General features: G+C 56.3%; 2 protein-coding genes across 2 annotated transcripts; one reads left to right on the forward strand and one right to left on the reverse strand.

Moving 5' to 3' along the window:
- Positions 1-87: 87 nt before the first annotated feature.
- PNAA-1 (Peptide-N4-(N-acetyl-beta-glucosaminyl)asparagine amidase A) lies at positions 88-2,412 on the forward strand (the record flags this gene model as incomplete). Its single annotated transcript, XM_032035099.2, has 3 exons — positions 88-460; positions 546-791; positions 1,046-2,412. The coding sequence occupies 3 exons, from the start codon at positions 88-90 to the stop codon at positions 2,410-2,412; spliced, it is 1,986 nt and encodes a 661-aa protein (XP_031892567.2).
- Positions 2,413-10,921: 8,509 nt separating this feature from the next.
- Positions 10,922-13,261, reverse strand: SNF1 (Sucrose non-fermenting protein kinase 1; the record flags this gene model as incomplete). Its single annotated transcript, XM_032035121.1, has 4 exons — positions 10,922-11,196; positions 11,247-11,885; positions 11,943-12,778; positions 12,843-13,261. The coding sequence occupies 4 exons, from the start codon at positions 13,259-13,261 to the stop codon at positions 10,922-10,924; spliced, it is 2,169 nt and encodes a 722-aa protein (XP_031892843.1).
- Positions 13,262-13,843: the final 582 nt, after the last annotated feature.

Raw genomic sequence — 13,843 nt, forward strand, 5'->3', positions numbered from 1 at the left:
AGACACCCAAGCGAGACATAGGGCAGACAGAGACAGGCCTTAAGGCTGCAGACCGAGGGGCGTTTACGCCGCCCCCAGAGCCCAACGATGGTGGTCCTTTGGCCGCTCTCTCGGGCGCTTGCCTTGTCTCTCTTCTTTGTCCTTGGCTTGAATACGGGCTACGTGTCGTCACGTAATCTGATCTCGGAGACGAGATTGACAGACGATGGCTCCCGTCCGCAGGGAGTGCTTGCCGATACTCCGGCGCCAATGAGCCCTTTGCTTCAAGCAGACGAGGCTGCACGGGGCCAGCGGGCTCTCGACTGCTTCCAGGTGGCCCAGCCAGTGCTGGGCCCCAAGGGCCCCGTCTACCAAGAGGTACGGCGTGGCAACGATGACAAGGGGAAAGACTCGGCGGGTGCCTGCACGGTGCAATTGATGGATCACTCGTTTGGAAACAGCTTTGGCAAGCCCTTCGTCGGTAAGTCGCCGGCATTGCAGCAGCCTTTGTGGTGGATTAAAGCGGAAATAGGTATCCTGACTTGACTTGACTTGGGGTCTGATAGGCGACTACACACCTCCTGGGTGCGACTTCAACCGCGTCATTGTGAACTTTACTGCCACTTCTGCAGGCCGTCAACTGGACCGGCTGGCCTTGCTGTATCTCGGCGACACGGAGGTATGGAGAACCTCCACTGCGGAGCCCAGGCTGGCGCCCGGAATCATCTGGACCTATTGGAAGGACATGACGCCGTATCTGAGCATGTGGAAAACCAAGCAGAAGGTGATATTCGACCTCCCCAACCTCATCGGTAAGTGTCGAGCGCCCCGTCCCCGTCCCCCGTCCCCCGGTCCCCCCCCCGGTTGCCCCCCGTGCGTGTCCCGATGTACGTGCTTATTATTAGTTCACCACACCCTCCCTACAGCACTACGACAAACGTATGATTACTTTGCTACTACTACTACTACATGCACTGCTCTGTCTGTATGCTGCTGCTTTCTGTTTTGCTCCCTGGTCGGTTTCGGAGATCTCGGGGTGGGGGCCAAAACGGCTAACGCTGCCAAGACGACAGATATACGGGGCCCTTCAATTGCACTCTAACAGCGACCTTCTTCAAGAGCGACGTGGTCACTGGCCTCGCACCACCGGCCGATCTCATCGTGCCCATCTCGTCCCGCAACGCATCATCCAATACAGGCAGTGCCTGGCAGGTGCCCGAGCGTGAGGCCGTGAGCACCGTCAAATTTCCGCGCAATGCCAATCGAGCAGTCTTCTCCGTCTCGGCCAACGGCCAAGGGACCGAGGAATTCTGGTGGAGCAACGTCCTCCAGAGCGATGCCGCGGCTTTCAATGCTACTGTCGGCATGGCCCCAGCCGGAAGCCCCTGGCGTGAGGTCCAGGTCCTCATCGACGACAAGCTGGCCGGCGTGCAGTGGCCCTTCCCCGTTATTTTCACCGGCGGAGTCGTGCCCAGCTTCCATCGCCCGGTTGTCGGTCTCGACGCCTTCGACCTCCGGGAACACGAGATTGACATCTCGCCCTGGCTGCCCGTCTTGAGCGACGGCAACGAGCACACCTTCAAGATCAAGGTCGCCGGCCTCGCCGATCAAGGCGACAAGACCTCTGTGAACACGACCGTCGGCAACTTCTGGGTCATCTCGGGCAAGGTTTTTTTGTGGCTTGACGAAGAAGGATCCGTCACCACCGGACGACCGCCTACCGTTGACATTTCCGAGCCGGACGTTAAGCTGACGGGTCGAATGCTGAAACAAAATTCGACCGGCGCAAATGAGTCCCTCGCCTTTAACCTCGAGGTGACGCGTTCCATCTCGGTCAAGGGTGAGGTCGTCTCAAAGAAGGGCACCATGAACCCCGTGTGGAGCCAGAAGCTGTCTTACAGCAACCAGGCGACAATCAGCGAGTTCGGGCGCAACGGCTTCAACAACTTCATAATCACCGGCACGGATGAGCTCAGCGGCCAGGGGTCTTACAAGTCGACGTACTCGTTCCCGCTGATTGTCGACCAAATCTCAAACATGACAGCCGCCGGCGACCTCAGCCTCTCGGCGACGCTATTCCAGGAACTGAAGTTGGAGGTCGAAGGCGTTGGCGTGTACCCAACCGGGCTTGAAGTGTACAACAACCCAAACCGCACCGAACGCCAGGGCAAGCCCGGTGACTACAGGATAGCAAAGCTCTCGACCTTCCGCAACGGCACCGCCAAATTCAATATGCCGGCAGATATGAAGAGCAGCTCAGCCTCTGGCACAATCCGCCAGGTACTTCGGTTCAGTGGCGGTCGAGAAGGAGGAGCACGTGACGTGGAGCTATATTCGCGCCAGGTTCGAGCGACCAACAACACCGTCTTGTCTGATGAAGAAAAGTCTGCCGATAGCCAGCCGAGAGTGCTGCTATCGGAGGAAGTCAATTAAGATCGCCAGGGCAGGTTGTCGCAGGTGGGAGTCGTGAGGTTTCGGCAGGCTCCAGTGACAGCAGACAACCGCGGAGAACAGGACAAACAGACGTCTACGGAGTCCGAGTTGGACCGACCAGCTGGAATTTCCAGGTTCTGAAGCAAAGTCTACTGAACGGCCCAAGTGCCCGTAGTGTCCTAGGCTAGAGGGAAACCCTTAGCCTGTCATGGCCAACGTGAGAAGCAAGCGAGCGAGAGAGCAGCGCTGTGTGCGTGTGTGTGTGTGTGTGTCTCACGTTGGACTGCCGTTGGCAAGGTAGTCGAGATCGGGATTTGCTTTTTAAACTTTCGGGGTTAGAAAGCAAACGGCGAAATAGCCGTCAATCTCCCCCCATCAAAAAATCGAACCGATCAGCCATGTTTCGTTCGTGCTGGGGTGTTGGAACTGGACACCAGCCCAGGCCTGGTGCCAGGTGGTGTCAGGTTCAGAGAGACCAGCCTCAATGAGAGGACGGAGGACGGATGACGGGAGCAGGGAGGAATTAGGTTAGCACAGCCTACCATGCAAATTCCTCGGAATAATAAGCTTTACGGCGCGCCTGCCAAACCTCACCTGTCCTTCCTCTGCCGGGAGCGATCGACCGCTCATCAATCACACCAGTTCCGTCGTGTTGCAACTCTTGGCCCGACGGGATATTGCTGAGACGAAAGGAGAGACAGGCAGAGAGAGAGAAGGGCACACAAGACGGGAGCTGTGGACCAATGGGGAGAGGGCGAAACGAGCAGCGTCTCTTTGTGTGTTTGGTTGGTTGGCAGCATCAGGATCCATGGCGTATATCAGCAAAGCACAGCTCAGCTGGCAGCCATGGCACGACATTTGTGCCCGTGGTGCCCTTCTCGTACGGTCGATCCCAAGTGGCCCTGTGCGGCGCCTCCACGCATATGCTTGAGGGTGCGGCATGCAGTGCCAAACTCTAATTCCACCACGGCAAATCACAAATCCCATCCTTTTGATGGGAAGAACAGCCCTTACCTTCCCTTCCCGGACGCGATGCTCCACCTGCCACTCCCAAACTCTGCATCTGGCGTCCGCTACCGTCCCATCATTCTGCCTCCTCTAGGTCCTCTGTGACGGTCGTCCCGTGGTTGGTGAAATCCAGCCAAGGCACAAGGCACCACCACCACCAACGACAACCGCATTGTCCCTGTGGGCAGCAATCCGCGGCGCTTCCCAGCAGTCAGGGCGACTAGCGGCGCACCGGCATCGATTTCAGCAACGAAGGGGGGGGGAGCTTAAAGGCATGCCCCAATGTGCGACTGCCTCAAGTTCAAGCCTCATACATCACATGAAGCCCGGCAGTCTGGGCACTACACCAAACAGCCCTCCGGCATACAGACAACGCGCAACAGATGGGTGGACGTGTTGAAGGGACGGGAATGTGGACGGGAGTCACCACACGGGAGAGGGAGATTCTCTCTTTCCCTTTCCCTTTCTTCCGTGCGTGCCCTCCCTTCCCTTCCCTTCCCGCCCGTCCTTTCTCCATCTCACTCTGGTAAAAATAGGGGCAAACCTACCCAAAAGGCACCCACTCACACGTCGATCGTCAGATACACCCATCGCACGTATCCGTACGTACTATATAAAACAAAAGAGGGTACTTGCGTATAGTACTGCCAACACTGCGTAGCACTGGTGCAAAGCAAGCAAAACCTTAAGATCCATGCTGGAGGGGGCGATTTACGCGGTAGCCCTGGTCCAATGGACAGCTCCTTCCTGCTTCTCACACCAAACCTTGCCCGTCGTCAGATGTCCAACCCGTCGCAGATAAGCTTTGCGCGTGCTATTTTGTCATCCCTCTTTCTGCCCATCATCGAGGACGTGGGATACACACCGACGATCGATCCCCATCCCCTCCTCCCCAGCCAACGAACCATGCTACTGTAACCTGGGTGCTATGCAGTAGTTTGTTAAGTACGGAGTACGGAGCGGCCGCCCCTTGTCCTGCAACGTCCAAGATACTTGGTGGAGGAAAGAAAAGTCTTTGGCGCCTACCTGAACCTAGCTGGCTCTCTACTCCCAACTCGCTTCCTGCCACTGCCGTGTTCCATGGTTTCTTCTACAAAACTATGTGTCGTTCGTTCTTGATATTGGGGGCGTTTCCCGCTCACCAGCTCGTCTTGGCGGCGCCGTTCCAAAACCCCTCAAACCCCTTTTCCGGTTTTCTTTGTGTGTATTATTACCAACGCTATATATCAAAGGTACGGAATACGGGTATACCAAGAAGGCCAAGCTTTCTCTTCACTTGGTACGCCGCGAGTAAGTGCAGCCTGCAGCAGCAGCAGCAGCAGGCGGGACCGATTCTCTCGGACTTTTCGCATCGCGTACTGCGCGTCGTATCTCGTTCCTGCTTCGCGGGGGTAAGGGCAAGGGGAAGGGGGGGGGGGGATAAAAGGATGGATGAATGGGGCGGCGCACAAATGACCCGCGTTGCCCAGTCTGCCGAATCTGGCAGAAGTTCAGGTGAACCGGGGATAATCATTGGAGGACTAGGCGGGTTTGGTGATCCTCTCAATACCGCTCCTGCTGCTGCTGCTGCTGCGCTGCTGATGCGGTGCCCTGCGCTGCGGTGTGGTTCGGTGCTGCCCCATCCGCCCAATCCCTCGATCCTCTCCCGCGCCCCCCCTGCCGCGCTGTTGGAAGTTCATCAGGGCGGGCATCGGGGGTCGCAGCAGCCAGCAGCCAGCAGCCAGCAGCCAGCAGCCAGCAGCCAGCAGCCAGCAGCCAGCAGCAGGCAACGCTTCCCACGGGGCCGTGGAAAGAAGGTTTAGAGCCGCCGTGGGTGGTGCAGATGCGGGCCTTGGAGATATGCACGGCACGCACACCACACGCACACCAGCAACACGGGAAACGCGAAGCGCGGAGCTCTGCGGAGTCAAGGGGGTAAGCAAGCAAGAATGGGATATGTATGTTCGTTGGAACAAGCCGGGGGGTCACAGTTCGATTCGATGAGATGTGGAGGAGGACGAGGGGGGGCGGGGAGGGGGGGAGGGGAGGAAAGGGAAGATCATCACGCAGTAAAGTACATGGCGGCCGTCTACTTACACATGTACACCTACCTACCGACCTGCCAGACACGCAGATGGGCAGCAGGAAGCACACGAGGTAGACACACACACACACACCAGACACGCAGCACACATGCACATGGTGCGGGATGCAGGCCCGGTAAGGTGAAGGAAAGGAACAGGGAGGGTGTACGTCGTCAGCAAGTCAGCAGGCGGATGAGGCGAGGCGGGCAGGGCTACAGGGCGATGGGTAAGGCAAGGCCAAAGGTAATAAGCGAAGGTGTGGTGTGGTGTTGTCGTTGATGCCGTTGGAGGTAGGTGTTTGTTCCCTTCCTCGGTGGCGGCGTCGGTGGTGCCGTCGTCGTTGGGTGGGTACAGGCACCGGGGCATGCAAGCGCCGGGCCTGGCAGGGCCTGTCTTGCCGCACTTTCTCACGATGTCCGCCTTTTCCACAGGTGTCTGTTCTAGAAGGTTTCTTTCCGAGACGGACCTGAAGAGCCCGGGGCGGGTTCTGGAGGCTGGGGTAGGCCGGCTCGCCGACCATGTGCCTTTTTTTCTGCTCCCCCCCTTTCTTTTGTGCTGCGTTCGCGTGCCCGTTGCAAGCAAGCGCCACATCTCTCCCAGTTTGAGGATGTGAAGGGTGACGAAAGTAGGAGTCGGGCAATATACCGTAGAGTAGGTCACTTCTCGACATCTCTCTCGCGCTCCGTCCTCGAGTTTTAACCCCCCTTACGCAGCATCAGTAGCGCGGCGCGCGGAAATACTGTCGCGCGGTATGATTAGTCCGCAAGCACGCGCCCGCTAAACCACAGCGGCGCGAAGTGTAACGACTGGTCTTGTCGGTGCTGGTGTCAAGGTCAGATCTTTCGTTTTGCCTTTTCTCCAAAGTTGCAGTGAGAGAGAGCGTGGAGTGGTAGGAAGCGCAGCGGTCAAGCCACAAGAGGCCGTCCAAGGGGGAAAGAGAGGGGCGTGACCATATCTAGGTGTCAACTCTGCAGGTAAGCTAGCAGCGATCCGCGTATGCGATGCGGGTGCGATGCCATTCAGCCGTTGGGAAAGCAGATTGCTTCATGTTGTCTAGACTCTGCGGCCTCTGTGCCTGTCGTCGGGACCGAGAACGGCTATGGCGGCTCCCCAAGACGCTACTGCAAGAGAAAGTTGGAGGAGAAGACCAAAAAGAACAAACCCGCATGGCTGCTGCATCGCGTTACGCAACGCAGAGCACGAAAAGCAACAGTTCAGAGGACGGACGGGCCCATGGTGTGACGCTGGTTCACCTCTTGGTCAAGACTGACAAAACCCGGGTTTTTGGAGGGGTGACAGAGCACGCAGCAGGTAGTCTTTTTGGCTTTGGGTGGCTTAGACTTGAGGCGGCCCAAAACCTTATTGACGAAAAGGAGTAGATACATCAACAAGCGTGGCGTCTAGTTTCGAGACGTGGTAGGCTCTGACGCTGCTGCTCTCTTGCCTAGCGGGAATTGCATCTTTTCCACCACACACCAACGACAGAGTCCGAGACCAACTTCAGCCAGTGCGACCAAGCCACATCTTCCTTCCTGGCCCCCCCTTTCGGAGTGTGTCCGACGGTATACGCCCTCCAATATCTCGGTTCAGCTATAGACGCGTGTCACTCACCCTACCATATGACTTGCGGTCAAAAATGATGAAATTAGAGTTCATGTTGCCCCGGGCGGCTGCGGTGCTGGGCGGTGTGTGGTTGTCTAATGTTTCGCGGTATAGGCCCAGATGAGGAAGAACTGCACATGCGGTACAACGTCAGCCGCTTTTTTTAATGAGAGAGATTAAATTGATTGCATGGCACTACTGTTCAACGCCGTTGATTACCCGTAATCAGGGCAAAAGTACATCAAGTATTGACATCGACTCTAATCTGGGGAAATGGGGTAAAATTGACATGGTAGATGGCGGGTTTGGCAAGGCAGAGCGGGCGTCGCGATGCATGACATATGCCGATGACATGTTCATCCCGTCCGGGCGGCGTGCGTCATAGCTTCTTCTTCCTCCTGAAAGCCTTTTGGTCCTTTTTCGTTCCGCTCCCAATGGCCAGAGATATGTTTTTAAGCTTTGCTGATTTGAAAAAGGAAAGAAAAAAAAAGGGGTACTCTGCCTCGGCCCGTGTCTCTTTGGTATGTTGGTGTCAAGAAAATGAGACATATGATATGTGACAAAGGCTGAAGGAAGGAATGACTTTCGCCTGTGCCAACAAACTTTACAGGGACCCGGGAGATAAGGAGAGACAGACTTTCTTCACTCAGGCGAGCCGTGCAAGAGAGAGCGAGAGAGAGAAAGAGAGAGGTTTTGCGCAAGACTGAAAAAAGGCTGGGACGGTTTGGTATGATGCTGATGATGAGCATAGGGGGGGGGGGGGGGGAAGAATATCAGGCGGCCGCCTCTGCTAGTCTTGTCTGCTGTAAATGGGCAAAACTCTAACTTATCGAAGTTTGCTTTTCTACAGGAATGAGAAAAACCTTTTTCTTCCTTCTTGGGGGCCGTGGTGTCGTTGGAGTTATGAAGTTGGGGTTGGTGTTGTTGTTGCTGCGGTGGTGGTTTGGATTTTTCCGTGGTCTGCGCGCGCCACACCCTTCCCCAACCGTGCTACGTCTGCACGTAGTGTTCAACTTCCCTCGGCAGGCAAGCCAGCGAATGCAAGGTCCTTTCTAAAACTTGGAGAATTTGGAGAAATGAGGAGATTGGGGGGGGGGGGGGTAAACGAGAGGGAGTGTGAGGGGACGATGGGCGTGGGATGTGTCGTCCCGTGCTTTCTGCACCGCTAGAGTCTACCGTCGATGGTACAAGCCAAGGAGGTAGTGAGGGTGTACATTTGAGAAGGAAAGAGAGAGAGGGCTACAAGCGAGGTCTGCTAGCCTTGCTCGAAACCAGACCGGACTATCGTGGGGGGCGTGTAGTAGTAGCAGGTAGTAGTTAGTTCTCTGACCGCGCACTAGTTTTGTCATCTCTTAGAAATGAAGCTTGGGTTTGGATTTAGTGAAGTTCGTCGGAGTATATTCCGATCATCAAGCAATGCGCCCTGGGTTATGGTACTGGACTGGGTGACGGACGATGGCAGGGGGAAACTCTGAATTTTGGAGAGGAGGGGCGTGGGCAATCCTTCTAGGGACTCAGCGCGGCCTGGGAACCGAACTATAATTCTCTCTTCCCTTGTAGTCAGAGATGGATAATCAGACAAGACAAATGCAAGGGCAAAGGCAACAATGGGACCACCAAAGACTTGAGAAGAGGAGGAGGAGGAGGCGGGATAACAGGGAGATTGCGATTCCTGCCGGTAAGTCTCGAAAGTGTCAACTTTCTTTTCGCCACCGCCATGGTCCAAATCGTCGTCAACCACCCCCTTATTCCCATCTTTCCCCCCTTCAGGTTGCGTTTCGAGGCGTGGATGGTGTGGGATGAACCCGAACTCTTTCCAACGTGCAATAAGAAAAAAGAAGGTTTGGAAGGCTCAAACCTGCAGGTGTCGAAGAATACCAGCGTAAAGGCGCGAGCGAAGGTTACAAGTTACATGCGTCTAAAGACCGCGGGAAATTTGGTGAGTGAGGAGGGAGCCAAGAAGGCGAAGACGTGCAGAGTGCGTTTCGTCGGGTTATCGGTAGTCCCTTGGGCCCTGTTCTGATCTTCGGTGACTTGCATCTGGTGTTTTTCTTCCTCTCCCGTCCAAGGCCCATCCCTCTTTCGCCATATTTAGAGCATCTCAAGATTCTTGGGGTGGTCAGGATTTTAGGTGCAGAGCTGTGTTCGAGGCGCGGCAACCCCTGTGATCTGATCATGGCAGAATCGCTCGATTGGGATATACGAGTGTACGAGGCCTGAGATCGCAGTACGCGGCGCAAGACGTGGCTGCGTGTATCGTGAGTTTTTTGTCAGCATCACTAAGACGTTGCCGCCCTGACCAGGTGGACAGAACGCCAGACACGCACACATCGGACAGCGGTCGAAAAGTTTCCCCAGACCCGCGTCGTGGCTCAGTTCAAGCGCCCACATTCCGCGTATAGAGGTCCTTTTTTGAGTTCGGCAGATGTCAAAGAAAAAAGGGGACTCCGAGAAGGGGCCAGACGGCATCGCACTCGCAGAAAGCTGAGGACACACGGCCGGCGGAGGGCGAGAGCCGGCTGTCCCGGAGACTTTCGTCCGTGCCGAAAACCAAAAAGATTGTCCCCACTGGATGGGCTCGCGCCGAATACCGCGGGCCTTGCCCCCCCCCCCCCCCCCCTTCCCGCGCAATCTGTTCTCAGCACGGGAGACGTACGTAATCACAGCTTCTCCCCCCTGGAAGTTGTCTCGTCTGGAGTAGTCCCGTCCCGAGCCCTCGAGTGTATCGTCTGATGTGGTTCGAGACGTCCCAAGATCCGAGCCCGTGGCGGGGTCGACCGGCCAGTCGTCAGTCAGTCGTCAGTCTTCCAAGGGCGAGTAAACGCTTAGCCGTGGATGGGCCCCCCGCGGCGTTGATGACTGTCATCGTTCGTTGAAACTGACACCAACCTCATTCAGGGTCCAATGCCGCTGCCTGTCTCCCTGTATCTCTGCGATTTTGACTTTGCACGTCTCACCGCACCAACGGAGCTGGCTTCTGCTTCGAGCTATGGATGAGGTCTCGACCTCGATCGTCTTTGCTTCTTCTTGTCAACCTCGTCTCCACCCCAAAAGCTCGAGCTCGAGCTCGAGGGGTCTCCAAAGATTATACTTTGTTCTTTTCTTGGCGCATGTTTCCATGAGGCTCTGCATCACCACGCCCGAGGGGTTGAACGAAATAATCGCCGAGGTTTGATATTAGGTGTACGAGTATAGTGTGTGTGTTGTTTCCCATAACGCACACCACGGAGATGGCTTCCACTTCGGGACAAACGTCTCGCCGCCTTTGCACCCCGGGACCCAGATTTTATGGTTTGGCCATTCCGGACTCTTTGAGATTGTGTGAGGCTCTGCTGTGCCGTGATCGCCGGAGGTCGAGGGGGACTCGGGAGCTTGCAGGTCTCCGAAGAGCATGGTTCAATGTCGCCGGAGTCGCGCCGTGTTCAACTTTGACAATGCTTGCTGAGTTGCCGCTACCGCACTAGATATGCCGATGAAAATGTGTCTAATATACCGTACCCCTTGTTTCGAGTCCAACCCGCTGTCATGTAGATCTGGACCAGCGGTCGGGACACATACGATGTGGCCCGTCGTCGCCTTTGGCCAAGCCGGCATCCGCAAATCCACGCCCTCCCGCTGGATGTACCCAAGAACCCCCACACCCATTTCCATCTCCAACGCACCCAAACTCCCATGTTCGCATAACCTGACGCTGTGACGTGGCCGATCGATCAACTTGCCTTCCCATGTCCATGGCAGAGTCGACCGTTTTCGAAATATTTGCAAAGCTCCCCGTTCGTCAAAGACGGAGATGAAAGAGACGCCTAGAGGAATAACGGAACGCCAAGGAGATATCATCAGTCCGCCTCGGCTAATTGCATGATCAGCCTGGCCGCCATGTCCAGGAACGGGAAGGGGCTTGTGACGTCCTTCTCCTCGAGCAGCCTCCTATCAGCTGTCTCGTACCCAGAGCACTTGAAGTCCACAAGGTAGACCCCGTGTTCCATCTCGTAAATCTGAATGTCCAAGTGCAACGCCACAAAGTCCCGCTTGACATTGTCGTCTCCAACGACATGGTAGCTGTCTGGAGTCTTGGATCCCTCGGTAGGAGTAGTCGATGTCTTGTGCAATGCTATGGAGACTTAATAACATACAACCAGGTCATGAGCGTTGGCAACTTACTTGATGTTTCCCATCGAACATTGATATGCCACGGGTCGGCTGGAAGCTTGTACCTCTTGAGAGGGTCGATGCTTGCCGTTGAGCCGTTGGCCCCCTGGGATGCATAGTCGTCAACAAAGCTGCCCTCGTTGCTAGGCTGGTCTGCCTCCGAGCCATGCATCTTTTCGTAGTCCTCGTCTGGGACGTAGGTCGCCCCCAGCTTGTTAAGCGCTTTGTGGATACAGAGGAGAGCTTCCCAAGGGGCGTTGCGAGATCGAATACCAAACTGCCACCGGACCGGTTTTGTCTTCTTAGTTGTAGTCACCGGAGTCATGCTCTGTGGCCGTGTCTTGGAGTCGTCGAGCCGGACTTGGCTTCGAGAATGAGGCTTCAGGTGGCGGGCAGTCTCTTCCCTCTCGGCGTCTGTGCGAGACGCGGAGGGCTCGTCGACCACAATCGTAGGAGTCGGGTGGTCCACGATGCCTGCCTTCGCACGCTCTATATACTCCTTATGATAGGTTGGCAAACTGCTGGGTAGGATACCGATCTTGCTGATGTACGGCCGCTGTACACTGACGCCGGATGCACCAGACCTCGCTGACGATGCGCTTGGAAGCGGGCTATTTGAGTCCTGATCGACGGAAAGTGATGACATAGCCTCTGTACGAGAGGATGGGTCAGAACTTATGCTAGTCACGTGGGGTCGGATCTGCTTACCATTCACCTGCATGAGCTTATTCTCACGAACAATCATGTAGGCGTCCTTAATAGCCGAGGGCTCCGCGGCTTGCAGGGCCTCCTCGACATCCTTCTTTCCATAACCCATGGTCTTACTGATCTTCTCCGTGACCTCATTGTGAAGCTTCTCTTGGACTTTGGGAGGAGCGTTGGGGGCGATGTCGCTCTTCTGGATGGCCTTGTTAGGATCCACGCCCGTATTGTAGAACTCCTCCACAGGGGGTGCAAGGTATGGCGGCAAGTCGGTCATGAACCAAGGGTCCTGTCGGATGTCCTCGATGGTGGCACGTTGCACGGGGTTTACGACTAGCATCTTCTTGATCAAGGTCGCGGCGCCAGCGTTCATCCACTGGGGAATGCTGTAGGTACCGCGGGCGATCTTGGCAAACAAGCTGGGGATGTGCTCGTCGTCGAACGGCAACCTGCCCACCAGCAAGACATAGAGGATCACGCCACAACTCCACACATCTACCTCGGGGCCAGCGTAAAGCTTCCCGCCAATCACTTCTGGAGCGGCATAGTTGGGACTTCCGCAACTTGTCTTGAGAAAGTTTCCGTCCGTCATGATGTTACTCAGCCCAAAGTCGGCAATCTTGACGTTCAGGTTGTCATCCAGCAATAGGTTCTCAGGTTTCAAGTCTCGGTGAACGATTTTGTGGCGATGGCAGTACTCGACGGCGCAGAGCATCTGTTGGAAGAATCGGCGAGCCTCGGGTTCCTTCATGCGCCCATTCTGTACGATGTAGTCGAAGAGCTCGCCGCCGGCGTATTCGAGGACCATGATGATCTCATTTGGTGTCTTGATCACAGTATATCTGAGAACGCGCGGGTCAGCCAGGGGGTTCGGCGATAAGAGCAGTTTGCTTGCATGTGACATACAACTTGATAATATGAGGGTGTCGCAGGAGCTGCAGATATTCGATCTCGCGCTCGACGCGACCAGCCATGTCTCTGCTGATGAGCTTCTTTCTGGCGATGATCTTGAGCGCGACCTGTTGGCCGGTGCCATTATGAACAGCCAGCTTGACCTTTCCGAAGGAGCCCTCGCCGAGTGTCTTGATGATCTTGTAGGCGCCGATACGCTGCTCCGTCTTAATCTTGTCCCGCAGCGGGGCGGTGGTATCGATCGGAGGAGCCATATTGAGGGCGTCGGGTGGTTGAAGGTGGTCGTGAGCTCCGGCGGCGGCGGCGGCGGCGGCGGCGGCACCAGCGGCGGCACCGTGCTGCTGGGAGCGTCGACGGATCTGGGAGGGCGAGAGGCTGATATGGAGCTCCTCCTCGTCGAAGCCGGGAGCCATGTTGTCGGTCGGGGGGAGGGGGGGCTCAGGTCGTTTTTGTTTAAATGGGCTGTGGCCGGAGCAAGCCTTGGACTTGGACCACACAAGTGGGCATGACGAAGTTGGATTGTGGAGGGGAACATCGACGGGTGGAGGGCTGCCAAGAAGCTCCCTGGTTCGCGGCAGACCTTTTTTTCTCCTCGCCAGCGGGCACGTTTGGGCAGTCCAGGCACCTCAGGAGCACCTCAGAAGCGCCTTACAGACAGGCTGCCCACCCGCTGTGGTGGGGAGATGAGCCGGTCTGTGCATTTTCGCTACCTTTTCGGGCTGCCTTTGGGGGGAGATGGAGGGGCAGCTTCCCACTGCCCACAGGGCATCCGGCGTCTCTCAGTGGACAGCGATGTTGTTTACAGCAGTCGGGGGCCGCTGTAATTGGTGGGACCATTCTTCGTGGAATCGGCGCGAATCAGCCACCATACCATTGGGCCACCACCCAGTCAGTTGTCCTGGAAGCTGCAGTTCTGTCCGAATCATGGCCCGATTCCATCACGCATGTTGGGCTCGCCATGGCCGCTTGCAAAGCGCATTCAATCAAAAATGGTT

This window comes from Colletotrichum fructicola, assembly GCF_000319635.2.
Source record: "Colletotrichum fructicola Nara gc5 chromosome Unknown KSG_Nara_v1_contig03, whole genome shotgun sequence".
Lineage (NCBI taxonomy): Eukaryota > Fungi > Ascomycota > Sordariomycetes > Glomerellales > Glomerellaceae > Colletotrichum > Colletotrichum fructicola.